This window comes from Palaemon carinicauda, chromosome 38 (genome assembly GCF_036898095.1).
Source record: "Palaemon carinicauda isolate YSFRI2023 chromosome 38, ASM3689809v2, whole genome shotgun sequence".
In the NCBI taxonomy this organism is placed as follows: Eukaryota; Metazoa; Arthropoda; class Malacostraca; order Decapoda; family Palaemonidae; genus Palaemon; species Palaemon carinicauda.
In genome coordinates, this window is record NC_090762.1 from 23,137,061 (window position 1) to 23,164,497 (window position 27,437).

The 27,437-nt window shown below is 46.0% G+C and overlaps 1 protein-coding gene across 3 annotated transcripts in view; it reads right to left on the bottom strand.

The window, feature by feature from the left end:
* Nucleotides 1-301: 301 nt before the first annotated feature.
* The window catches only part of LOC137630469 (succinate dehydrogenase assembly factor 3, mitochondrial-like), a 37,288-nt gene continuing 10,152 nt past the window's right edge, over nt 302-27,437 (bottom strand). For 2 of the 3 annotated variants that reach the window (XM_068361949.1, XM_068361951.1), the window contains exon 3: nt 302-1,652. In XM_068361949.1, coding sequence (XP_068218050.1) covers nt 1,381-1,652 — 272 coding nt within the window. In that variant the 3' untranslated portion in view covers nt 302-1,380. The remainder of the gene's footprint in view (nt 1,653-27,437) is intronic. The other variant, XM_068361950.1, reaches the window with a different exon arrangement.

The window sequence follows — 27,437 nt, forward strand, 5'->3', positions numbered from 1 at the left end:
GTACTACTTCAAGTTTTTGAGGTATAACTTCATTCTTCCTGTGGCCTATCAGTGTTTTAACTGTCTAAAATATAGAGTGGTGAAGATGCTCATCTTATAACTTCTTGCATAACATGGCCAAATTACAGAAAAAATATGGATAATGTGTAAGGAATCTTTTTACAGTAGAGACTAACTACTTAAGATGAAAAAAAGAGTGAATGACTACTCTACCACAAATCCCATTTAAAAGAAGTTAATTGGCAACATAAAAGAGGAATAAAACACAGTTTGATATGAATAATTTAAAATAAACTCAAGGTGAAAATAAATAGTAGTTTTTAATAAAACTTACCCTAGTTCAATGCCATTTAGCTCATAACAATCTTAAACTCTAGCTGAAGTAAGCCTAAGTGCGAGTGTTATTTCTTGACAAGGAAGTATGTGTCTGCATCTCCTTTCTCTCCTGCTGTAAATTGTCACCAAAGGTTCTAGGCCAATATCTTAACGAAATATTTCATACCATCTTGACTGGGATACCTGCATGCATACTATGCACTGTGGGCAATATCAAATTACAGTTAATACAAAGTACTGCAGCCAAACTTCTAGCTGTTTTACTTCGCCATCATCTATATTTTCTTTCTAACCAACTTGCAGCAATATACCACCATTAGCTTACATATTGATGGATGAGATGACTGAAGTATCTCTCAAAATATACACCTTGAATATATTCTCAAATAAAAGAAATAAGTTATTGAATACTTCATAGGCATCTCTTCTGTTACACATTTTAAAACTGAATGTTTCTCCATTTTTTATCAAATGTCTAACTCCAAATAGTAAACAGTAAAAAAATCAAAGCTGCTGATTCTACACACTATTGCACCTTATTTTAGTTACCGGTAATTGAATGAACTAATTATGTACTTTACTATGAACATTTAATTCTTCAACTGTTATACAGTTGACCCTCAACTTGCCAGTAGGATTTGTTCCAAAAGGTCCCTTGTACAGTATTCCTGTAATTTCAAATTCTATGAACAAAATATAATAAAGTATATCTGCATACATATGCAAATCTTCCTATATTTAATAAATCATCTCTACATCATTATCTAAAACAATGCAAATACTAAATACTGGTTTAAGGATTCCTGTCGTAAACACAGTATGAAACAATTCTTGACATAATTTTCATATCTGTGTAATTAAATCCTATGTAAGTCAAGGACCAGCTGTAATGTAGAATCCATATTTCATCATGTTTCAACATTCCACTCGTGTAAATATTCAATTTTACACGGAATACAAACAATGCAGTTCTAAAAATAAAAAGTGAATAGTTACAGTATTACAGTATGAAATAAAATCTCAACAAGAAATCTTACTAGCAATTCATTTTTCTGCTTTTTCTTCACAATCTTCTGCTTTCTTCACTTTTGCAGCTTCATGTAACTCATACAACTGATATATCTGCTCATCATTAAACTTATCTAAATCTGCCTCTTCTATTGGTTTACCCAAAGAACGAGCAGTGTGCGCACCACGTAAACCGAGCTGTTTGGCTAGCGTGATAGCATAGTTAGTCCATTCCATCATGAAGGTCTTTGTATGTTCTGCATTTGCATCTTTGTGCCTTTTGAATTCATCTCGGGCATACTGATCCCCTGAAATCAAGAAAACAGTTATAAAACTTACATAACAAAAGGGCCTGACACAAAATTAAAAGCTCCATTTCAACATACAACTTAAACTGAGGCATTAATGCCTATCCACAAAGAATATAAGCATACTTCTCGATGAACGTCGGTCCAGAGGTCTTTCCATTTCTTTACAGTAAAATGTTTAAAATAATTTTCTGACAACAACATTAATGATAATACTGTATTCTCAAATTTAAGAGAAGCGGTTATACTGAGGTTCCGAAAACACATTGCATTATAATCATCATTATTAACATTACTGACCACGCTACAACACTAGTTGGAAAAGTGTGATGCTACAAGCTTACAGCAACAACAAGGAAAGCAGCCCGGTTTCCTAATTTGCCTCAATATTTCTGTATGAACATTGGTTTTAAAACAATTCCACTACCTTGTAATTAAAATTTGCCCACATTACTAATTTCAAGAAAATTACCTATAGGTAATCAGCACTGCACATACTGTATATTGAATGGATTCTCAGATTCACGGTACATAAATGCCTCCCTTTCTGAACTTCTAAATATGGGAACAAGGTTTCTAATTTTCAAATATGTATGGCTCATTGCATCACCAAAATTAATTTCCCCTTCACTATTTACTCAATCACTTACATATACATATATCGATTTTTAATATTCTGATAAAGTCAAGGTAAAGTTTTAGATAACTGGCTAAGTCAGTCTCTACTTTTTGCTGCAATTTTAGATGGTATTTAGGCCTAAGAAGGACTTTAGTTTTACGAAGTTCAGGTGCCATCCTATGTCCTACAATATTCAAATTCGTGTTGTGAGTGTGAGTGGACAATACCTTGTCTCAAAGCCTACTCAAACATGGGTACCTTTGAAATGGGAGGCAACTAGGACTCTACCAACAAGATTCATAAAAGCTATGGCTAGGTAAGGTAGTAGGTTGGCCTGGGGACCAGCCACCCGTTGAGATACTACCGCTAGAGTGTTAAGGGGTGTTTTGACTGGCCAGATAGTACTACATTGGATCCTTCTCCCTGGTTACAGTTCATTTTCCTTTTGCCTACACACACAGACGCACACACCGAATAGTCTGGTCTATTATTTACATATTTTCCTCTGCCTAATATACCTACCTGACAACACTGAGATTACCAAACAATTCTTCTTACTGCACTGTAATTGTTCAGTGGCCACTTTCCTCTTTGTAAGGATAGAAGAGACTCTTTAGCTATGGTAAGCAGCTCTTCTAGGAGGACACTCCAAAATCAAACCATTGTTCTCTAATCTTGGGTAGTGCCATAGCCTCTGTACCATGGTCTTCCACTGTCTTGGGTTAGAGTTCCCTTGCTTAATTTAACTTATGCTAAGTGTAAATTATCCCAATTTGTGTTAAAATATGTGAAAAATTACAAAGCGTGCTTCCCGAAAATAAGCAGCTGTAGTTGACTTCGGCGGATTGTGTTATTAAATTTAGACTTACCATGACGATACTTTACAATATATTCATTCTTTCACATTGTTTATTGACAAAACATATATCTGATGGAGAAATATAAGTTAATAAATAAGTTTTGATTCACATTACTTGGTAATTATTTGAGAACAATGAAGGTGTTCGGACAAAAATACTTCCGACCAATCAAGTATCAGGAACCTTTCCGAGCTAAAAGGACACTCCTGTGAGTCGGTGCAAATATGCACCGCTAAAAAAAAAATAGACTATAGGTAAGCATATTCAGAGTTCAAAATAGGAATATTAATTACATATATACACATTTCCCAATGCTTATCATTTAGAATAGAAAACTATACAAGGTTGCACAAGGGAAATGGTTATTACCTGAAGAGGATGATGTCAGCTTGCAGAGGGACCCATGGCACTGTTCCCCAAGAGAGGGGAAGATGAAGAAAAGAAGAGTCAGTCATTCTTATTCATTCATCCCAGACTTACCCGGGTAACCAATGTCCTCAACCATCTGCTACTTGTCCAACAAGGAGCCCCAAGGTAATTTCAAACCTCTTGTTGTGCAGTCACCATAGGACCTATATAAAATGTATTGAGTCTCCTGTGGGTAACGTCTAGCAGATATTGAGTGGTGAAGGTTGTCTGACGCTTGTATCTACACGCCCCCTTATAACACTTGCAACTCAGAAAAGTTGCATTTAAAGGCCAGGGACGTGCTGATGCCCCTGGCATTGAGTTCTAGAGTGTCGAGCTGGAGGAGGGTCAGGATTCAGAGCAGAGTCCATGACTTTACTAAACCAGGATAATATGGTGTTCTTGGTGACCCTCTTAATTCTACCTGTGCATTTAAGATAATACAGTATCTCAAACTCCTGACTGGGTATAGTAACAGTTGATCTGGGTCATTGGTTACAGAATAGAGACACTTAATTTGAAAGGGCTTGAACTTAGGGTCCAGTACTCCCGGATTTTGAGTCTTTGCAATAAACTCAGGGACATAGCAGAGTGTTACCTCAGCCCATCCCCTTGAATGGGCAGTCATATGAGAGACCATGAAGTTCGCTAACTCTCTTTGTAAAGCTTAAAGACAGCAGGAACGCCGTCTTCAAAGTGAGTTTACGGCCTATTGCATGGTGTAATAGTTCGTAGAGAGGGCCCTTCAAGGACCTTAAGACGCAAACCACATTCCAAGGAGGAGGTCTCATCTCCGACTGGGGCAAGTGATCTCATAACTCCGTATGAGGAGATAAAGCTTCAACGAAGAGGAAAGGTCTACTCCTTTCAGTCTAAAGCAGGGGTCACCAACCTTTTTAGCTAGAAAAGCCATTTACTTGAGGAATCATAAAAATTTAGCAGAGCTAAAGCTGCAATGACCAAAAACAGTCTCTGGATATCTAAAATCAACATCTGCTGTATATCACACATAACAGAATATAGTTCAGTAAGCCTACTTAATAAAATAGTCCTAGTGATATTATTCATTATACTTATGTTCACAAAGCATATTCGGCATCAATGACCTTAGATGTCAAGATGACAGATAACTCATAATCAATCAAAAAGCATAATAGATATATTCTTTCAGTCATTATAATTTCAATTAAATGGCAGCAGTCGTAAGAAATATGAAAATTTTTTTATTTCATTTTGCATTAGTGGTATGAAAGAATAGTAGTGATCACAAAATATAAAAGAAACATGGCTGCATTGCATTCTTAGAAGGTATAAGATCATACCTTTAAAATTGAAGGGGAAAGTATATTATCAAGATTAGAAAATTATATAATCATGTTACATACATACATGTACCAAGGCACTTTCCCCAATTTTGGGGGGTAGCCCACATCAAACAAATGAAACAAAAAAGGGGACCTCTCCTCTCTACGTTCCTCCCAGCCTAACAAGGGACTCGACCGAGTTCGGCTGTTACTGCTAGGATGCCACAGCCCACCCTTCCCCATTATCCACCACAGATGAAGCTTCATAACGCTGAATACCCTACTGCTGCTACCTCCACGGTTATCTAAGGCACCGGAGGAAGCAGCAGGGCCTACCAAAACTGCGTCACAATCGCTCGCCATTCATTCCTATTTCTAGCACGCTCTCTTGCCTCTCTCACATCTATCCTCCTATCACCCAGAGCTTTCTTCACTCCATCCATCCACCCAAACCTTGGCCTTCCTCTTGTACTTCTCCCATTATCTCTTGCATTCATCACCTTCTTTAACAGACAGCCATTTTCCATTCTCTCAACACAGCCGAACCACCTTAACACATTCATATCCACTCTAGCTGCTAACTCATTTCTTACACCTGTTCTCACCCTCACTACTTCGTTCCTAACCCAGCCATACTCCTTAGATACTTCATCTCAAACACATTCAATTTCTGTCTCTTCTTCACTTTCATTCCCCACAACTCCAATCCATACATCACAGTTGGTACCATCACTTTCTCATACAGAACTCTCTTTACATTCATGCCCAACCCTCTATTTTTTACTACTCCCTTAACTTCCCCCAAACACTTTGCATCCTTCATTCACTCTCTGACATACATCTGCTTCCACTCCACCATTTGCTGCAACAACAGACCCCAAGTACTTAAACTGATACACCTCCTCAAGTAAGTCTCCATTCAACATGACATTCAACCTTGCACCACCTTCCCTTCCCGTACATCTCATAAACTTACTCTAACCCACATTAACCCTCAACTTCCTTCTCTCACACACCCTTCCAAATTCTGTCACTAATCGGCCAACCTTCTCTTCCTCGTCTGCAACCAGTACAGTATCATCCACAAACAACAACTGTTACTATAACAAAATTATTTGCTATGTATTGTACTCTTTCATATATATGAGAATGCAAAAAAATAAGACCAGATTATTAACAAAATTTGTGATTTTTGTAGCAGTTACAGTATTACAAGAGGAAAGCAACATTACATACAAGGAAAATATATCACTTTCTAAAAACTTAGAGGAAATTGATTATTGAAAATTCAAATATAATTTCCTAAAATAGTTATATACATAAATTCAATTAATGAGAGATTTATTCCTGTTTCCATAGAGAGCTGGTCAATATGAGGAGTAAGATGTAGTTATCAACTTTAAGCAAGATCTCAAGGTCTCGTTGTGTAATGTACTTCCTAATTTTCCTTTTATTAGATTCATGCTTGAAAATATTTGTTCTCACAAGTAAGTACTGTAGATCTAAAAATGTATAGAACCCCAAATGCAAACTTTGTAGTGAACTCCAAAACAATAACAATCTTATCTTTGCTTCTTTAAATTTAGTAGTTTTCCTTATTTGTATTGACTATCCAATGTTGTTTATTGAGTTTCTAAAGACTCTAGATTATATAGTTAAACTTTAAATTTTGATGCCCTTTAACTTTTTTTCTGCAAACCAGCAATTTCAAACTGAAACATCAGTAAAAGCTGACAAACTTAGTACAGAGATATCTGCCAAAAATAGTTTGATCTGAAAGGCCAGGGTTGTTTTTGCCCTATCTGAATTCTTAAGAACATCCGTTAAAACCTACTGACATTTTCAAGAATGTAGTTTCTTATGACATCAATATCAAACTCACAATCTACAGATTCTTTGTATTTCTTCAGTGATAGGAAGTGATAAAAGAATCCCTTTACCTCAAGATCTCTGACAAACACTGCATGTTTTCTTTCAATTGACAGCACATCTTATTAAAGACATATAGCAAAGTTTCCCTTTCCTTACAATTTCAGGTTAAGATTATTCAAATGGGAAATCATTTAATGCTTTAAGTTTTTTAAAGTATATATACTGTATTTATAATAAAAAAAAAATAAGTAAAATTTATGCCTTTGAAATTTAATAAAATCTAAAGAAATATTGTCTTAATAGTGTTACAGAATCTCTTTGTTTTAAATGGATACAAAGGTTAGTTCAGTGTTTAGAGCCACAAAAGTATCTTGAAAGAGCCTCAGGTTGGTGACCCATGGTCTAAAGGCTAGGCTTATGGCTGAGCGATAGCCTTCCATTGCTGAGACCGAGAGGAGTTTTTCCTCCAGAAGGTATACAACAAATTCCACTATTACTGGAATAGTAGCATCAAAGGGAGAGATACACTTTCCAAGACACTACCCACAGAAGACTGCCCACTTTGTCTGGTAAACCGAGGCTGAAGATCTTTGCAAGTGTCCAGCCATCCTTCTCGCAACTTGTCGTGAAAAGGCTCTCTGAGAGAGAAGATGCTAGATAGTCTCCAGGCGCGAAGCCGTAGAGACGGGAGGGTCTTGCGGAAGATGTTCCTTGTGGTTGTCCGAGTCAATTTTGTCATGGAGGTAGTTGTCTCGGAAGATCTATCAAGAGTTGCAGGTCTGGAAACCATTCTGCATGATGCCATAGCAGGGTTATGAGTGTCATCAGTAGGTTGTTTGATGCTCTGGTCTTGTTGAGCACCCTTCTCATCCAACACAATGGCGGGAAAGCGTACACGTCGAAGTTGTCCCACCATTGCTGGAATGCATCGTGCCATAGAGTTTGAGGAGCTGGGACTAGAGAACAGTATAGCGGGAGCCTGAAGTTCACAGACGTCGCAAACAGGTTTACAGTCAAGAAACCACACATACTGCACTAGAGTCTGAATTTCAGGGACATCGTAAACAGGTCACCAGTGAGGAACCCCATAAAGTCAGGACTTTGTTGGCTATCAGAAGATTCAAAGACCATTCGGAGCACATTATCCGAGTCACTCTGCTCAAGTTGTCTGTGAGCACATTCCTCTTGCAGGGAATGCAGCGAGGTGGTAGGGTCACCGAATGTTCTTCTGGTCCATCTTAGCATCTCTACTGTTAGAGGGCATAGGGGCTACAAAAAGGTAACAGCTTGTTTGTTTATGTAAACCACCACCGTAGTGTTGTCGCACATCAACACTTCGGAGTGACCTGCCAGCAACAGTTGGAAATGCTGAAGAGCCAGGAAGGCTGCTCTCATCTCTAGGAGATTTATGCTCTGGTACCTTTCGGAGTCGGACCAAAGGCCCCCAATCCTTTTTTTTGATGCATCTGTGTAGAGCATCATGTCTGGAGGAGGGACAAGGTCTAGCTCTTTGAGGAAGTTCTCCTCTGCGACCTACCACTGAAGACCCATCACTTGATCCTGTACCATATTGACTAAGGTGTCAGGAGAGCCGGAGTGCTAGTTCAATACGGACTTTAGCTGCCATTGAAGGGATCGTGACCTGAGGCCGTTGGGAACAAGACGAATCAGGGATGTTAGGTGGCCTAAGAGGCACAACCACTGCCGGGGTGGAAGAACTTCCTTATCTGTGGAAGGGCTTTGCCACTTCCCTCAGCCTGTGTACTCTGTCGTCTGATGGAAAGACTTATTTGAGTTTGGTGTCTATAGTCATACCAAGATAAACTAATCTCTGAGCAGGGAGCAGTGATGACTTCTTAAGATTTACCATGATCCCCTCATCACGACAAAACTCTCGAGAAGCATGTCTCGATGATAAGGAAAGGTCATCTCCGAGTCTACTAGAATCAGCCAATCGCCGAGGTATCTTAAGAGACTAATGCTGTTCATGTGAGCCCAGGATGATACTAGGGCGGCCACCCTCGTGAAGACCTGAGAAGGTGTTGAAAGATCAAAACATAGGGCTTTGAGCTGGTAACATCTGTTCTCGTGTGTAAATCTGAGATACTTCCTTGAAGATGGATGGATTGGGACCTGGAAGTATATATCTTGGAGATCCAGTATGCATATGAAATCAAAGGGTCTTACTGCTTGAATGACTGTTAGCCGTTTACATTCCGAACGGAGTTTGTAGAACAAACTTGTTCAGTGGAAAGAGATCGATGACTGGTTTCCAACCTCCAGGTGCCCTTTTCACAAGAAAGAGTCGACTGTAGAAGCCTGGGGACTCGTCGAGAACCTCTTGGAGAGCGCTCTTCTGCAGCATGGCATGGTAAGGACTTCGGCTTGGAGGGCAAGCCCCTTTATGGATCCCTTCATATAGGAGCTCAATGGAATTGGATCCCGAGTCAGTGGAGGGAGAGATTGTGTGAAAGGGACACAATACCCTACGCCAATCACTGCGATCATCCAGGGATCTGCCCCATGGATCTGCTACCTCTGACAGAGGTGTCACAGGCATACCCCCACCAGTGGATTTGTGAGAGGATTGCCCTTCGCAGTTGGAGCAACCACCTCGGCCGCCACCTCTACCACCTCACTTTCCTATGAAAGGTTTGGGACCCTTCTGGTCTTTAGCCAGAAAGGGTCACTTAGAAACCTTGTTGGTAGGTCCACATGACCTAAATGTAGAGGGATTTGATGAATGAGGCTGATCTCTGGGAGGTTGAGAAACCCTGCCATAGGGACGAGACATCATGGCCCTATGGAGGAGAGAATCCATGGAGGATTTTCACCACCTATTAGCTGCCCTCTCTACTTCCTCTGGGTCAAAGAGAGTGATCCTTCGAGGGTCGAGTTCCTCAGGCACGTCACTTCCACTTTCGGCACCTGCCCGTGCAATCTCCCAATCACACTATCCCTTCTCTTGAGAATAACATTTGCCCACAGGTTGACCACCTGGTGGGAAAGGTATTCCCAGGTCTGGCTACCTGACAAGAGGAAAGGCTCCAGAGTGCCTTGTAGACTCCTTGGATAAACCCTCAGATCTTACATTGTAGCCTGACACCCCGAGCCATAGGTCAAGCCACAAAGTAGCCTGCATGGCGTACTTTGCACCTTTCTCTATGTTGAGGAGCTCAGTTGCTGAAAGGGAAGCTCTCAAGAGTCAAAAGTCTCTGCACAGAGAGACCCCTAGTAAGGGATTCTATGGAGGGATCTAGGGTCAGGGCTGGGAGGGGCTCGTTCTCGATCTCGTAATACTTCCGCCGTAAGATGAAAGGAAGTGGGGGCACCCTGGATGAGGAGCCTGCCCTCCGCAAACTGGGTGCGCCTGCTACCTGAGAGAGAGCTTTCCTTCTGGCCGCTGTCAGTCCCTTGGACCAGGGCAAGGCTGCACTGGTCTTAGGGGGGTCTCTGGGTACCAAACAGTTGGTCCAGGACCATGTCCTTGCCTTCCTGAGTAGAGGTACCAGAGACTGACAGCTTGTTAGTGGATCTCATACAAGCAAGGATTTGCCGGAAGGAATGTTCTGACTCCTTACGCTCGGCTTTAGGGTGAAACTTTGGACTCGCTGCTCTGGGGAGGTAGTCACCATCAGAGTCTAGAAACTCATCTACCTCCAAGCTCTCACCCATACTGGGGTAGGTTAAAGTCGTCAACATTATTAGGTTCTTGGAAAGATCCCGCTACAAGGGATCTCCGATCTGTCTCAGGCCTGCGAGTCTCCCTCCATTTCGTGTTGTTATGAGCCATCTTTGAGTCTTTAGACTCTCTACGAGGAGGAAAATGCTCTTCCAGAATGGACGGTTTGGGAGGAGTTTGTGGTTCCCCTGGAACATGAGACAGAGTTAGGAGATTGCTTGCCTCAGGGTGGTTTAGAGACGGGGCAAAGTTCCGGAGGAGTGATTTCCAGAGGTTGAGGCCTGAAGGGATGAAGGGAGATATCTCAGGTTGAGCCTATATCTCTACTCCCTCAAGATTGGAGTTGATGCACCCGAGGTGGAGTACCACGCGGCATCCTCCTTTTCTGTCTCGTTGTCATCCTAACTCCCAAGCATATCGTGGTAAAAGGAGGTTGACCAATGTTTGATGCTGACTCGAGATCACTCCTGTCCGCACCTCTAGGTCTAGGTGGGGTAGACAGGTAAACCGGAGGTTTTTCAGGCTGAACAGGCAAGGCAGGTTTCCTCCTGGAGTCAGAATGGCTTGCGGAGGAGGACGAAAGAGATAATGACCTCTCTAGCGAGATCTTAGGAGTGGTCCTAATCCATGGCTGTTTGGGAAGGGTTGGAAAGTGAGCCAATGAGAGAATTCCGCAAGTTAGCCACCGAGGTGACATACCAGGACGGAAGTTCACAGACTCACGTCAGGTATGGGATGTCTCTTGGGAGACCTTGGGAAGGAGCATGTCTCTTAGTAGGATGGTGGTTCGGAGCCTGGTCAGCTCTAGGAGACAATCTTTCAGGTATCAGGTCTTCCTTGGACAGTCAGAAGAGATTGAAATGCTCGCAAACTTGTTCTGGGGTTCTTTAAACACTTCTGTGAAGGGAATGGGTCTACTGCTAGATGTAGCATGAAATATTTGTGAAATCGGACAATTCACACGTGAACATTGGTGATTCACCATTTCTCAAGAAATTGACGGCAAGCAAGGAAGAGGGAGCCTCGGTTGCCTTTGTAGTGCTAGAATCGCTCGTCCGAGGCAGTGGAGGAAACTTCAGCATGGGGGCAACACGTCATGTCGGCAAGAGACGCGGTGAGTGTCACGTAGGGGAACGCCTAGCAATTCCCTAGTTTGCAATTTGGTTTTCGTAAAGGCCTTGGAGCATGTGATGCCCTTCTTACAATTGCCAATGCTGTACAGAAATTCCTTGATTTTGGTCAGGAAGTTCGTATGATTGGCCTTGATTTTAGTGCTGCCTTTGCCCGTGTTAATCACTTACTTACTTTTACTTTTAGAGGTTTATTTCTCGCCCTCCGTCAAACACTAAAGGTCTGTTCAGGCGGGCCTTGGTGTATGAAAAAATAATTCCTTACCAGTTAATATTTTGCTCTGTATCGTTATCAGTTATTTCGCTAGCATTTGTATTCAGGCTTAATAGTTTTCAGGTCACTATTATAACACTTTCTAAAAAGATAAGTCTTCAGGTTTTTCTTGAAGGCAGCCACATTTGTTTTCAAACTCAAACAGTTGGGAGCGGGTGGGTTGTTTCTCAGCATTATTACTGATTTTTTAAGTAATAGATCTCAAAGAGTTGTTGTTGATGGGCACCATAGTGAGTATAGGAATGTGATAACTGGTGTTCCACAGGGTACTGTTCTTGGCTCATTACTTTTCATACTATATACACATGATATGTGGTTTGGCCTAGAAAACAAGCTTGTTGCATATGCAGATGATGCTACTCTCTTTGTATCAATTCCATCCCCTGAATGTAGACCTGGGGTTGGTGAATCCCTTAATAGAGATCTAGCTAAAATTAGTGCATGGTGCAAATTATGGGGTATGAAGTTGAATCCTAACAAAACTCAAAGAATGATTGTAAGTAGGTCAAGGACGGTGGCTCCTCAACATACAGATCTCAGTACTGATAATGTTTCTTTAAAATTGTATGACACATAGAATTTTAGGTGTGATTCTCGACAGCAAATGTACTTTTGAGAAACACATTAGGTCTGTGTCTTCTTCAATTGCACAAAAAATTGGCTTATTTAGAAAGTCTTTTAAGATTTTCGGTGATCAATCTATTCTAAAGAAGAGCTTTAATATCACAAATTATTAGTAATTTATATTTTTCCTAATATAATTACCTCGAAACACTTTCTTAGGAGTTACCTGGAACCTCCTCTGAAACGACCATAGTTTTGTGTAGTTTACCCTACTCCCATTTTCTATAATGATAGGCCTAGCGGAGGAATACGTGCCCTGAGGGCAATACCAAGGCAGGCCACATGTTTCCCAGGTCGTGGGCTTCAGTAAGTTCTATGTAAGTAACAATGCTAAAGATCAGTGAGGCACATGGGGGAAGGATGGGGGGTCATAACTCGAAAGTGTTTCTCGCTAAGTATATTAGGAAAAATATAAATTACTAATAATTTGTGATTTGTTCCAACACAGAGACTTACCTCGAAACACTTTCTTAGGAGACTTACACTTTAGGAGTTGGGAGTGCCTCCCTGACAAGGACCCCAACACATGGAAAGTAGGATAAACTACACAAAGAGCTCATTAATTGTGCATATAGTACTCACGCTACAAAATTCCTTGATGTGCTTGATGAATTTTGAACATAACTTGAAGTGCCGGTCTACTGGCTAAGACCTCCACAGACGATGGACAATACGAGAAAAAGAAAAGGAGAAATAATAGATAAGAATGCTTGTGTCTAGAGAGTTTGAAATCCGCGATTGAACCCGGGGGCTTGAGCCGTTAAATCGGTTGGAGCGCTGAGATGACTTGCCCGATCGAAAAACCATCCAATGATTTCCTCGTACAATCCTTGAGGTAGTGAGCGGTGAATGTCGACTGATTAGACCAAGTTCCCGCTCTAAGTACCTGAGCAACAGACATGTTCTTTTCAAAGGCTAGAGAGGTGCTTAAACCTCTAACATCATGAGCTCTTGGCTTTCCTGGAACTTTAAGTCCAGCACTAGAATAAACTTAAATTATAACTTGCCTGAGCCAAAAAGAAATAGTGTTCTTTGAAATTTTCTTTTAAGTCTTACCCGTGGATACAAAAAGATTCTTAATTCCAGGACGGAGATTCGCCGTCCTCTTAAGATATTTCCTAATAACCCTGACAGGGCACAACTTTAAGTCTTCTTGATTTCCTGAGTTTGGAATTGCTGGGATAGAAAAACCCTCAAACCTAGGATCCCAAACGGATGGATTCTGGGTCTTGGCAATGAACGATGGAACAAACTTAAAGGAGATATCCTTTCATCCCCTTGAGTGTTCTACTTCATACGACAACCCATGAAGCTCACCCACTCTCTTAGCTGAAGCCAATGCTTATAAGAAGACAGCTTTAAGCGTAAGATTTCTGTCCACAATATCTTTTAAAGGTTCAAAGGGTGGCTTACTAAGCATGTCTAGAACTCTAGCCAGATCCCAATTTGGAACCCTAGGGGAAGAGGGAGGACATGATTGCTCAAAACTCTTGATGAGCATGGAAATATGTCTGGAAAAACCCAAATCTATTCCCTTCAAAAGAAAGACTTGTCCAAGGGCAGCTCGAACCCCCTTAACTGCTGGAATCGACATGCCCAGCACATCCCTGAGGTGAACGAGAAAATCTGCGATATCGGGTACTGATGCTTCTAAGGGCTCTATCATCTTTGAAGCACACCATTTAACAAAAGTTGTCCATTTTGCTTGATAGTCTGCTGTGGAAGACTTTCTCAAGTAACGAGACATTCTCACAGCTGTCTTTGACGAATACCCTTGTCTTTCAGCAGACACTGGATAACCTCCAGGCATGAAGACGAAGGGATTGAGGATTTTCGTGAAACCTCTGGAAGTGTGGCTGCCTCAGGAGGTCCGGTCTGTCTGGAAGAGGCCACGGAGGGAGAATGGCGAGGCCTTTTAGGTCTGCGAACCACTCTCTCTCCGGCCACCAAGGCACTACTGTACCAAAGTCATCTTTAGGTTGTTGGCTGTCCTTACTCTGTTGAGGACCTGTCTTATCAGGGCGAAGGGAGGAAAAGCGTACACGTCGAGATTGTCCCACTTGTGTTGAAAGGCGTCCTCCAAGACTGCCTTTGGGCCTGGGACAGGAGAACAGAATACGGGGAGTTGCGCGTTCAATCGTGTCGCAAAGAGATCCATTACCGGAGAGCCCCACATCTGAATGATGTAACTTGCTACCTCTGGAGAAAGGGACCATTCTGTCCCTACTACCTGGCCTACTCTGCTGAGGCCGTCCGTTAGAACATTTTTCTTCCCCAGAATGAATCTCGCCAACAGTCTGACCTCTTCGTTTTCCGCCCACTTCAGGACTTGCAGGGCGAGATCGCACAACTCCTTCGACTTCAACCCTCCTTCCTTCTTTATGTACGCCACTACTGTTGCGTTGTCTGACATCAGAGCCACTGAATTTCCTTTCAGAACTTGAGTGAAGTGTAGGCAGGCTTCCTGAACCGCTCTCATCTCCAGGATATTGATGTGAAGATACTTTTCTTCTTCTGTCCATTTGCCTCTCGCTGTTTTCCCCCGAAGATGAGCAACCCAACCTTCCTCTGATGCGTCCGTGAAGAGTAGAAGTTCTGGAGGCCCGGAGGACGCATCCCTTTTAGAGCGTTTGCACGGTTCTGTCACCACTAGAGCTTGTTTGGTTTCTGGAAGAACTTGAACAATCCTGTCTGGGGAACTTCTCTGATCCCACTGATCTTTTAAGTTCCATTGTATGCTCCTGAGGTTCTGCCTTCCGTGTGGAACCAACATTTTCTGAGGACACCAGATGTCCTATTAGCCTCTGCCAATCCTTCGCTCTTCTGGGCTGGCCTTCTAGGAAGGGACAGAGTACTTGGTCCAGGTTGTTCAGCCTGTCTACTGATGGAAATGCCTTGACCTGCAAAGAATCTAGAACTATCCCTAAGTACGTCGTTTTGTTGGTTGGAATTAGATGAGATTTCTCCAGATTGACGGTAATGCCCAGATTTTTGCATAGTTGAAGAAGGGCTGCACCTTGTTGATTCAAGACTTCCTTTGAGGATGAAAGGAGTAACCAGTCATCCAGGTACCGAATTAGACGAATACCCCGTTCGTGAGCCCAAACGGAGATCGTCGTAAAGATTCTTGTGAATACCTGAGGAGCTGTAGAAAGTCCGAAGCACAGGGCCTTGAATTGCATAATCTGGGCACCCCATTTTACCCGGAGAAACTTCCTGCTTGCTGGATGATGTGAAATCTGGAAATAGGCATCCTTGAGGTCTATGGAAATCATAAAATCCCCTTCCCTCAAGGACGTCATGACTGTTCTTGGGGTGTCCATCTTGAAACTCGTCTTTCGTATAAATTTGTTGAGGGCTGACAGGTCTATCACTGGTCTCCAACCTCCTGTTGCTTTCTCCACCAAGAAAAGACGACTGTAGAACCCCGGACCCGGAAGCTTTACCGTCTCCATAGCAGCCTTCTGCATCATTGTGGAGACTTCTTCGTCCAAGGCAGCTCTCTTCAACGGGTCTTTGGGAGTTAACCATTCCGCCTGGCTTGCTGGGATCAAAGGAGGAGGCTCCTCCAGAAAAGGAATCCTGTAACCCTCTTTCAACACAGATTCTGTCCATGGATCTGCTCCGTGGAGCTTCCATGCTTGCCAAAATAGTCTGAGGCATCCCCTTACCTGAGGCTTGGGCAGTGGAGGGGGGCCTCTCACATTACCTCCTACGAGAGGAACGTCCTGATCGGCCTCTCCTGGAGGACGAGTATGAACTCCTGTAGGTGGAAGGAGCTGAAGTAGCTCCCCTTTGGGAGGGATTCGTAGACTGAGCCCATTGATCTGAAGAAGGGTCTCTTCTTACTTGAGACGGAGACGAACGAGAAGTAGAAGGTGCCTCCGCTACAGGTCTCCTAAAGACGGGATGTCTCGCAGATTGCGACTTGGGCACGATGACTTTCCTCTTCTTGGACATCTTCTCCGCTACTTCTTCAGCTTTCTTTACCGGGAACAGTTGTTCATCCCAAACCGAGATGTTCCGAAGAGCCCTTGCTTCCCTGTCAGAGATTTTCCTCGGGAGATTCTTCAACAGCGAATCCCTTCTCCTCAGCACCCAGTTCGCTGAAAGAGCCAATGCCTGAAACGTGAGGAATTTAAGGGCAAGGTCACCAGATCCGACCAACTCATTCAGGGCCTCTCGTTTGGCAGGTTCCATCGAGTCTGTCGGAACCTGCAAACCCACCAAGGTAGTGGCCCACCAGTCCAGCCATGATGCAACGTTAACCACGTCCTTCGACATCTCCTCCATCATCACGGCCTCGGTCTGGGAGAAGTAAATGGGAGCTGTAGAGACCCTCTCTTCCGTGGAACCTTGACATAAGATCTCCAGGACGTCCTCCATCTTACTTGCGCCATGAGATCGACCCTCCAAGGCATAATACTTACTCTGGGACTTCATCCCCTGTAAGAGCTTAGCCGCACTATGCCCTTTAGAAGAGTCGCCATTGCGGGCTATCACCTTGCCTATATGAGCTCGCCCTAGCCTGACATCTCTCGCCTCCGGAAGAGCTAAAGAGGGCTTCTTTTGGATGGGCGCACCCAATATCCTGTTTAAGCCAGAGGTCCAGTCATCATCCTCCTGCGGTAGAGATTCCACTAAATTACTGTGACTCCTTATCAAGGAGATCACCCTCCTATAAGCGGAGTCCTCCGTAGAAAGCGCTGCCTCTTCCTCCACGTCCTCCGTCCTACGATGGGGAGAAGGATCTTCACGGGCACCTCCGCTCAGACGGGACCCTCGGCTCTTCTTCTCATTAGAGACGGGCGCCTCTGTCACCTTTATAGGCTTTGATGAAGGGACAGGCTCCTCCGTGAAATTGTTCGACGGAGGGGCCCGTATTCCTCTATCATCTTGATGGGCAGACCCGTCAAGGCTGCCCGTCCTAGGAGACGACTCCCTCAGCTGGGCGGGTTGAGTGTCTTTAGGTCGGGACTTATGCCTGCTAGACGAGGCCTTACGGTCAGCGGCTGACGCCATCATGAGGCTACTGGAGGCCCTTATAGGAGGACTGTCTCCTAACAGTTTGACCACTGAGCTTGAGACTGTAGTAAGGTCTCTCAGCTTGTCCTCGGGTACGAAGACCCATCTTCCTTGAGGAGAACCAGCTCTCCTGCTCTTCTTCTGCGGAGAACGGGATCTTCTTCTCCTACCTCCCGATACAGAGGGAGACATAGAAAGGGATCTCCTCCTCATGGACCGTTCCCTCTTCCTTCTACGCCTCCTGCGGCGTTCTTCCTCAGACGAGACTGAAGACTCCTCTACCGACGAGTCTGACCCACCAAGGAACCGAGACCACACAATAGATGGAGTCTTCCTTGACACCTGTTGGGTTCCAGACGTCGATGGCTGTAAGAATTTTTCCGGGACTACTGACGAAGGCGCCGGAAGCGTCGACGGACGATCCAAGAAAGGGAAGGACTCGCTCAAGCCTTCTTCCATCCTCAACGGAGACTTGCCCGGAGTCCTCGGCAAACTCCATTCCAGGGGATCTTCCTGCGGGGAATCTTCTCTATCCAGGGCACCCTCCGCTGCCAAAGCGCCAGACACATCCACCCAAGAGTCTTGGGAAGAAAATGGCACATTTTTATTCCACATGGGGTCCTCCAGCGAGACGCGCTCCCTTGCACGAGAGCAACGTCTCGTGAACCCCCACTACACATACTTACAGGCCCCTGGTTCGCCGTAAAAGAATCTGAAACCCCTGCAACAACATTCTCCTGGAGAAGAGGCACCAACTTCTTCCCTTTCACTGACTTACCTCGTCCCCTACTCTGGGTAGGGGAAGACGAAGGAACTCTACATGATCCCTCACCCGCAGAAGACGCAGGAGAAGACATATTGGTTTTCCTGGGAGACCGCTTCGTAGACTTCTTCTTTTTGGTCCCAAACTTGACCCATTGGACCTCACTCCAGTCAGCACATTCCGGACACGTGTCCGAAGAAGAACACATTTTACCCCTGCACGAGGAACAAAGCGTGTGCGAATCAACATCAGGCTTAGACAAAAAAGCCCCACACATTTTCCCGGCTCTAGGCCCAGGACAACGGCGAGCATGCTCCATCGCACACAATCACAAAAACCGCTAGACACAAGCACAACAAAAGAATGAGAACAATAAACACAATGAAAGCACAAGGAATGAAAGCAAAAGCACACAGATAAAGCACCAAGCGCGCGGGCAGAGCACAACGGACCATGCAGTAACCACGTGGCCACGAGACACAAAGGGTCACACTGAGATCAGAGGAGCGTCGTGTGATAACGCGACGCGACCAGAGATCTTACTGAAGCCTACGACATGGGAAACATGTGGCCTGCCTTGGTATTGCCCTCAGGGCACGTATTCCTCCGCTAGGCCTATCATTATAGAAAATGGGAGTAGGGTAAACTACACAAAACTCTGGTCGTTTCAGAGGAGGTTCCAGGTAACTCCTAAGAAAGTGTTTCGAGGTAAGTCTCTGTGTTGGAACAATCTTTCATTCTGCCTTGTTTTGAGTATTGTTCTCCTGTCTGGTCTTCAGCTGATGATTCTCATCTTAATTTGTTGGACAGAAACTTACAGTCTATTAAATTTCTTATTTCTGATCTAGATATTAATCTTGGGCACCGTCCTTCAAATAGTTCATTATGCATATTGCATAACATTTTTCATAACTCTGACCATCCTTTACATTTAGATCTCCCTAGACAATTCTATCCTGTTCGTAATACTAGGCAGGCAGTTAATTCTAATATTCAGGCCTTCTCCATCACGAGGCTCAATACTACACAGTATTCTAGAAGTTTTATTCCAGCTGTGACAAAGTTGTGGAATGGTCTTCCTAATAGGGTAGTTGAATCAGTAGAACTTCAATTGTTCAAAGTTACAAATGTTTTTATTTTGACCAGGCTGACATGAGTCTTTTTATAGTTTATATATGACATATCTGTTTTGACGTTGTTACTGTTTTTAGAGAGTAGAGGTCCCCTTTTTTGTTTTGTTTCTTGTTGATGTCGGCTACCCCCCAAAATTGGGGGAAGTGCCTTTGGTATATGTATGTATTGTTAATTTGTTCTCATCATTTATTTATTTCCTTATTTCCTTTCCTAACCAAGCTATTTTTCCCTATTGGAGCCCATGGGCTTATAGCATCTTGCTTTTCAAACTAGGGTTGTAGCTTGGCTAGTAATAATAATAATAATAATAATAGGGTACTCCAAACTGTAAAGAGAGCAGGGGCTACATGATAAAGAGGACGTCTATCTGGAGATTTCCGTTCGGGAGATCGTTGTTCGAGCGTAGATCGTCGGGAAGGAGCAGCAGGAGATCGCGGGGTTGGAAAGCGTCACGTCAATCGTGAGGGCAAACACCTACGTTGTCCTCATGAAGAGGATCATTTCAATCGTGATCGTGAACGTCTTGTTCGCGATCCTGAGCATCCTGCTCGTAATTGTAAGCATCTACCTTGTGACCATGAACATTCAGATCGTGATCTTAAGCTTCTAGCTCGTGAGTATGAGCTTCTAGCTCGTGAGTATGAGCTTCTAGCTCGTGAGTATGAGCTTCTAGCTCGTGAGTATGAGCTTCAAGCTCGTGAATGAGAATGCCCTCTTGAGGAAGTGTCGAGATCGTGATGACCTGCAATCTCTTGATCTATGGCAATCACTGGAGCGTCGTGAACGATGTCATGAAGGGGACCGTCTGGAAGGACAAGAAGATGACTCGTCTCGTTCTGCTGATCGGAGAGCGGGTGGAGAGCTGGCCATGTGTCAACAATCAGTATCCCCAGCAGGCGAGCGTTGTACACACGGGCTGGAACAATGCCTTTGGAGAGAGATAAGAGTCTGCAGGATGCTAGGTGACAATGTAGCCTGAGGATGGCGAGGAGACTTGTCGATAACAGGAGGCCATCGGATGGGCAAACAGGAACGCTCACCTTGGAAACGTGTGGAGGGGCCATGAGAGGGCAAGAGAGGGACCTGGCAGACATCTAGGGCATTAGCTGTTGAAACGACTGGCAAAGGGTCTTTCTGCTCTCCGTGCTGAAGGAGAGCTTCCTTAGAAGAGGGGGCAGCAACTCCCAAGGACAGCCATGCCTGCAACACATCTGAAAGTTAAAATGGCTCCCCACCGGCCGGAGCTGAAGATGTTCCTCTAGGGGAAGCAACAACCTCTCAGGTACCCTGAGGTTGCCATGGAGTTAACTGGTGTGCGCTCCTACTCGATTGTCCATTGGAGAAAGACAAGCGAAGAAGAGCTTCAGAAAGAGACCTAGGTCTGTGAAAAGAAGAAGCCCGAGGTCTTTTTGCCCTTGAGGAAGACCTTATAGCGAGAGAGCTCTCTTGGACTTCTTCTTCCTACAACGACTAAAATTCTCCCACTGGTAGGCAGGCCATTCTCTACACTCAGCATAGGGTGAACCCTACTCACAGCAACTGCCCCTGCAGGTCGGCCACAGTGAATGAGGATCGGTCTCAGCCGACAACATGAAGGTGACACAGGAGCACCCTTCACAATCAGGCCAGGTACGTATGGGAGCGTCAAAGAGAGAAACAGTCACCCCTGAAAAAGAAGTTTTGTGCATAAAGCGACAGTCTATACAGTATATGGCAAAGCCTTGAGGAGGAGGGAATGGAGACTTCCGTTATCTACCAGCCAAAAGAAAAAAAGTGACGTAATTCAGAGATGAGTGAATAGATACAGGCGGCTGGGTAACCCCCAGCCACCCCCTACCCTCCCCGCTATAGCGCTCGGGTAGGGTTGCCACCTCGCATTAAAAGTCTATTGGCTAACCTTCCAGCTTCACTGTAAGATATCCCTATAAATCACGTAAGGTTTGTTAGTAAAGGAACAAACAGTACATATATTTTGACTCCTTATTGTGAATTATTAATTTGTATTCATTTCTGGTGTTAGGGGTTATAAATTGTTCAATAATTAGCATTACAAATCTTTAAAAATTAGTCTATACAGTACTGTATGTGCACTGATGGATGTGTGGAATGCATGGGTTGAATTTCCTTTATTTCTTTAGGTAAAATTTCTTTCAGTTTACGTGTATTTTAGTTTGTGAGCAAGCAAATTATACTCGTAAACCGAGGTACTGCTGTAAGTGAAAACCAGTCGATGTGTACTACACATTTATGAATACATATATACACTAATTTTTAAAGGTTTTGTAATGGCAATTATTGTAAAATAACTCCCAACATCGGAAATTAATAAAAAAAATTACAAATTTTAAAAGTAATTTGTATTTTCCTAATTATACAGACCTGAGTCCTTTAAAAGAAGCATGACTCCAGCAAAGTTAGAATGTAATATGACAAATTCGAAGATAATTTGTATTTTTCCTAACCATACAAACCTTAGCTATTTACAAAGGGTTATTACTTTTAGCGTAGCTGAAATGGCGAGCCATTAGAATTTAACGAGGGTGTATTACCCCCGCGCTAGTTAGCGGGGGGGTAGGGGAGTGGTAGCTAGCTACCCCTCCTCCCCCTCACACACAGGTGAATACTCACTTTCACTTAGAGGTAGGACTTGTCTTGGGGGACAGGGCTGGCGGGCAAATATGTGTAAATAGCTAAGGTTTGTATGGTTAGGAAAAATACAAATTATCTTCGAATTTGTCATTTGTTCCGTAACCGAAATACAAACCACGCTATTTACAAAGGGTGACTTATCCCTTAGGAAGGGTGGAAAGTCCCCAGCCATACTGGCTTTGGCTTTACCCGGGGACTCAGAATCCGAGTGAGTCGCACTCGAGAAAAGGAGTCCCTGCACCTCACAAGTTCCTTGCACCGCAAGGAACCATGTGGCCTACGTAAGCTTGTGTGTGAAGGAAGAAGTTTGACCCGTCTTAGGCAGTTGACCTGGAGTTCCAGAAGGAACTCTGGGTTAGGACGTTCCCAATACCACCTCGTCAGGGTATGGGGGACGCGACAGTATTGACTCAATACTCGGAACACAAGGAAGCATGGTTTACCTGCAGAGGTTCGAGGTCAGCTATGCAGAGACCAGGATGCTGCTTCCCCGTAGAGGGGATGATGAAGAAAGAAGTAAGGGCCAGACATACTTCTTTCGTTCATGCAGACTAAAACCTGATAACAATGCCCTCAACCTTCTGCTACCTGTCCAAAAAGGAGCCTGAGGTTAGACCAGCTGTTGTGTAGCCACCACAGAGCGATAGAAAACGTATCGAGACTCCTGTGGGTCACGCCCTGCAGGAAGCGGGCTGCGAAGGTCATCAGACGCTTCCAGACTCCAGCTTGTAGCACCTGCGTCACAGAGTAGTATTACTCGAAGGCGAGGGACGTTGCGATGTATCCAACATCGTGCTGTAGGGCGACGTGACGGGGGAGGGTCTGAAGACAGGTCGAGATGAATGTCCTTGAGTCCGGGCTGAAGAGGTATACTGGTGACTCTCCCCCCATGTCCTCCTTGTGTTCCCAAATCGGCTGCAACTGAGGCCAAACTGCAGCTGTTCCCAGCGCTAACCTCTCGATTCCTGTACTGGCAAGAAAGAGAAGGTCTTGGGACATCAGACACAGAATGGAGACTCAAAATCTTGAATGAATCGGACCGAAGGGTCGGGACCCTCAGATTCTGAGTCTAGCCAACAACTCAGGAGCGAGCCTGAATGTTGCCTTCCCCTCTTCCTTAGAAAGGGGGGGAGTAGTAAGAGACCAAGAAGATTGCTTACACACTGGCCGTGGCCAGAGTGAGCAGAAGACCCAAGGCGGAATACAATCCGAGGCCTGTCGTAAAAGGGTCTTGAGAAGATCTCTTAAAGGACTAAAAGTCCGAGCCATGCTCCAAGTTGGAGGTCTTCCTCCGACTAGGGCAGGGACGATCGTAGCTTCGCATGAGCGAGGATAGATCCAGCGGGCAGGAAAAAGTTATTCCTTTAAGCCTGAAGGTCAGGGAAAGGCTGAGCGACAGGCTTCATTGCCAAGAGCGGAAAGGAGTTTCCTCCCGCCGAAAGGCAATAAGACCGTTATTGCTGGAGAAGAGGCCTCACGGGAAGAGGTATATCTCCCACGGCACCAACCACCTTAGACTCTTCACTTTGCCTGGGAGACCCCTGTGGATGACTATCGCAGATGACGCGACCTCCGTACCGCGACTGTAGCGGGTTGTCTCTTCTAGAGGAGGAAGCGTAGTGTCTCCAGGCATGAAGCCGAAGCGACGCCCCGGTTCGGGAGAGATGTCGCAGTGTGGTTGCTTGAGTAGTCTGCGCCGTGGGAGAAGCTCTCCCGGGAGTTCCGTCAGGGGAAGCAGAGGGTCCAGAAACCGTTCTGCGCATAGTCCCAGTGGAGCTCTCCCATTGAAAGGTTGACAGACAACCTGGTTTTGTTGAGACCCATTGTCCGCAGACAAAAAGGAGGGAAGACGCAGGCGTCGAAGTTGTCCCACCATCACCGGAATGCATCTTGCCAGAGTCTCGGGGTCTGAGACTGGGGGGAAAACTAGCGGAAGCTTGAGGTTCCAAGCTGTCGCGATCAGGTCCCCCAGACCAGCACTTGCTGGTTACCCAAGGTCAAAGACCCCTAGGTACACTCTCTCTATGAGGTTCTGCTCGGATAGTCTGAGAGAAACATTCCCCTGCCTGGAATGAGAGAGCCGATGGTGGAATTGAGAGAATCTCAATCATCCCGGTATCTCTACTGCAAGATGTGAAGGTGTGAAAATGCGTCCCCTGCTGGTTAGCATGAAGTCGACACGCAACGGGGCGACTTGGCAGGAGCGGTAGGATCTGAAGAGGGGCCAGACTAAGGCCCTTAAGCCTGCCTGCATGATGGAGAGGTATCCTTCAGGTCTTGACCATAGGCCTGGACCGGAACATGCCCCCCCCCCCTTTCCTTTGACGAGTCCGAGAACCGCATCAAGAATGTGGGGAAAGGACGAGAATATCCACTACCATCAAGAGGCTCCATAGGTCAACACCCATTGCAGGTTTAATAGTTCCGCTGGTCCCATAGGGCCAGGGAGTCCGGTTAAACATTGCCTGAAGCCACCGGAACTTGGATCGCCCCACATGGAACTTATCCTGAGGCGACCGTTCGGACTATAAACGGGTCAATGAGGAAAGAAGAACTAGGAAACGTTCCAAGGTAGGGCTGAAAACTCTGCTTGACTGAGAACAGGTACTGCGACTCTCCTCAGTCTTGCCACAGTCAACCGAAAGGAAGGCTCGGAGGATGTGGTAACAGAATCTGGCGTCCCCAGGTGGTCACCCATCCAAGTACCGACGTTGCTTAACCTCGCTGGACGGACGAGAAGCGGGGTTTCCAACGTGGTAAGGCGGTTGACTCAATATCATGGCCAGATACTCCAGATGTTGAGGCAGAGGAAGAGAAGGCTCCAAGCAAAATACCATGAGCCCACACTCATGGTCAGCATTCGGAAGCTTTTCCCGGCGCTGAAGAAGGTCGAAACCCGAGCCTACCGGAGTTGACCAGCCCTCCAAACAGCAGAGGAGGCGGAAGTCTGCACCTGAGCGGCCAAGAGGAAGGCAGGGAGAGTTCTCTGGGGAAACAAACCTGCTATGCCACGGCGGGATAGCCACACTGCATCATAAGCAGGAATACTTGCAGTTTAGGCTGAATTCGACGAGCACCCTGGAAGATGGATGGAATGGAAACTGAAAGTACCCGTCCTTCCGATCCAGGGTTAAAGGAGTCCTGTCGCCTCGTTACCAGTCTGATCGATTCTGCTGGTCTACGCTGGCCGAAGTTTGTTCGACAAACTTGATCAGGGCTGAGAGGTCGACTATGGACATCCCCTCTCAGATCCTTCCTTACCAGAAAGGATCGACTGAGGGGGCCGGGGGTGAAGCCGTCGATGATCCTAAGGAAGACCTTCGCCTAAGGTATGGATCATTCTGCCCAACCGGGCAACTCTGCTGATGCTATGGCATAGAGGTTCAGAGACACTGAATTCGCTGACAGAGACGGCAGGCGCGATATCCTTGGCTACTCACAGAGATTGTGCGGGAATGGGCATCGGGAAGCTGTCATTCGGATGAGTAACCTTAAGCATCCTCCCAGCGAAAAAACCTGCAATCCTAGAGTTCGTGAACTCCTTTTAGGACTATGCCCCCCCCCGGGGGAGTCTCCCGTGCCATCTGTTCCTGACAGGAGGAAACTGCAATTGGACACCTTGTCCCAGTTGTCGTAGCCGATAACTTAGGCCGACGTGGTTGAAAGAAAAGGGAGCTGGAGCCCTGCAGAGTCTGGAAGAAAGCGCCTTTCCAGATGGTACAACATCGAGCTTGTCCGCAAGTAGATACTTAACGACGAAAGGCCAAGGTGCCTGAGCTCGAGAGGAGGAAAGTACCCTTGATCTTTCTGTAGCTTCCTTGAACCAAACCTCGGGCCGTAACCGAGGAGGGAAAGAACCTGGTAAGCTCCCAGAGGAAGAGGTAAGCAGTCACCCCTTGTCCGATGGAGAAATCTTGAACGGAAAGCCCCCCCGCCAAAAATCCTTCCAGGGCGGGAGAAGGAGAGAGTACTCGTGCAGGAGAGGGGACCCTCGAGACCGACCTCTTGGGAACCAACTTCGCCCTGGGGGAAGTCACCACGAAGTCCACTCCTCTCTTTCTCTTCAGCGTAGGAGAGACAGCCGCTGGTTTGTTACCCTGGCCGGTGAGTGCTGGTTTCATAACCCTCATTAACGCCCGTGCCAGCGGATCAAACCATGTCTGCTGCTCCAAGGACACAGAGTCCGAAATCCTCGCTAAGGTGAAAGGGATCGGGCGATCCTTTGGAGAGGACACGACAGTTCCTGCCTGAAAAGAAGGTGGGAAGAATGCTGTACTGACCTGTCTTCGTCCTGCACTACCAACCTGTGCTTGGATGGAGGTGATCCCGAGTGCCGCCTAGGAGCACGCGTCCCTGCTGCTACCACCGGCTGTGGAATTCGCCGCGAACTATGGTCGCGCGAGGGCGAACGGTCGCGCAAAGGCGAATGGTCGCGCGGGCGCACAGGCGAGCGGTCGCGCGGGCGCGCAGGCGAGCGGTCGCGCAGGCGAGCGGTCGCGCGGGCGCGCAGGCGAGCGATCGCGCGGGCGAGCGATCGCGCGGGCGAGCAGGCGAGCGATCGCGCGGGCGAGCAGGCGAGCGATCGCGCGGGCGCGCAGGCGAGCGATCGCGCGGGCGCGCAGGCGAGCGATCGCGCGGGCGAATGGGCGTGAGGGTGGGCAGGTAAATAAACACGTGTTCGAGGCGACGAACGCAAGCGATGGCGTGACGGCGAGGGATCGTGCTGCCGCGTAGGTGAAGAAGATCGCTGGCGGTAAGCGATGGCGAGCAGCATGTGTAGGTGAATGATCGCGTGATAGGGTGCGATGGTGATCAGCATCCGCAAGAGGGCGAGCGTTCAGGGTTGTGCGATGAGGAGCAGCATGCGTAAGCGGGCAATCGTGCAGGGTTGTGCGATGGCGAGCAGCATGCGCAGGTGAATGATCGCGTGAAAGGGTGCGATGGTGATCAGCATCCGCAAGAGGGCGATCGTTCAGGGTTGTGCGATGAGGAGCAGCATGCGTAAGCGGGCAATCGTTCAGGGTTGTGCGATGGCGAGCAGCATGCGCAGGTGAATGATCGCGTGAAAGGGTGCGATGGTGATCAGCATCTGCAGGAGGGCGATCGTTCAGGGTGGTGCGATGAGGAGCAGCATGCGTAAGCGGGCAATCGTTCAGGGTTGTGCGATGGCGAGCAGCATGCGCAGGTGAATGATCGCGTGAAAGGGTGCGATGGTGATCAGCATCTGCAGGAGGGCGATCGTTCAGGGTTGTGCGATGAGGAGCAGCATGCGTAAGCGGGCAATCGTTCAGGGTTGTGCGATGGCGAGCAGCATGCGCAGGTAAATGATCGCGTGAAAGGGTGCGATGGTGATCAGCATCCGCATGAGGGCGATCGTTCAGGATTGTGCGATGAGGAGCAGCATGCGTAAGCGGGCGATCATGCAGGGTCGCGCGATGGCG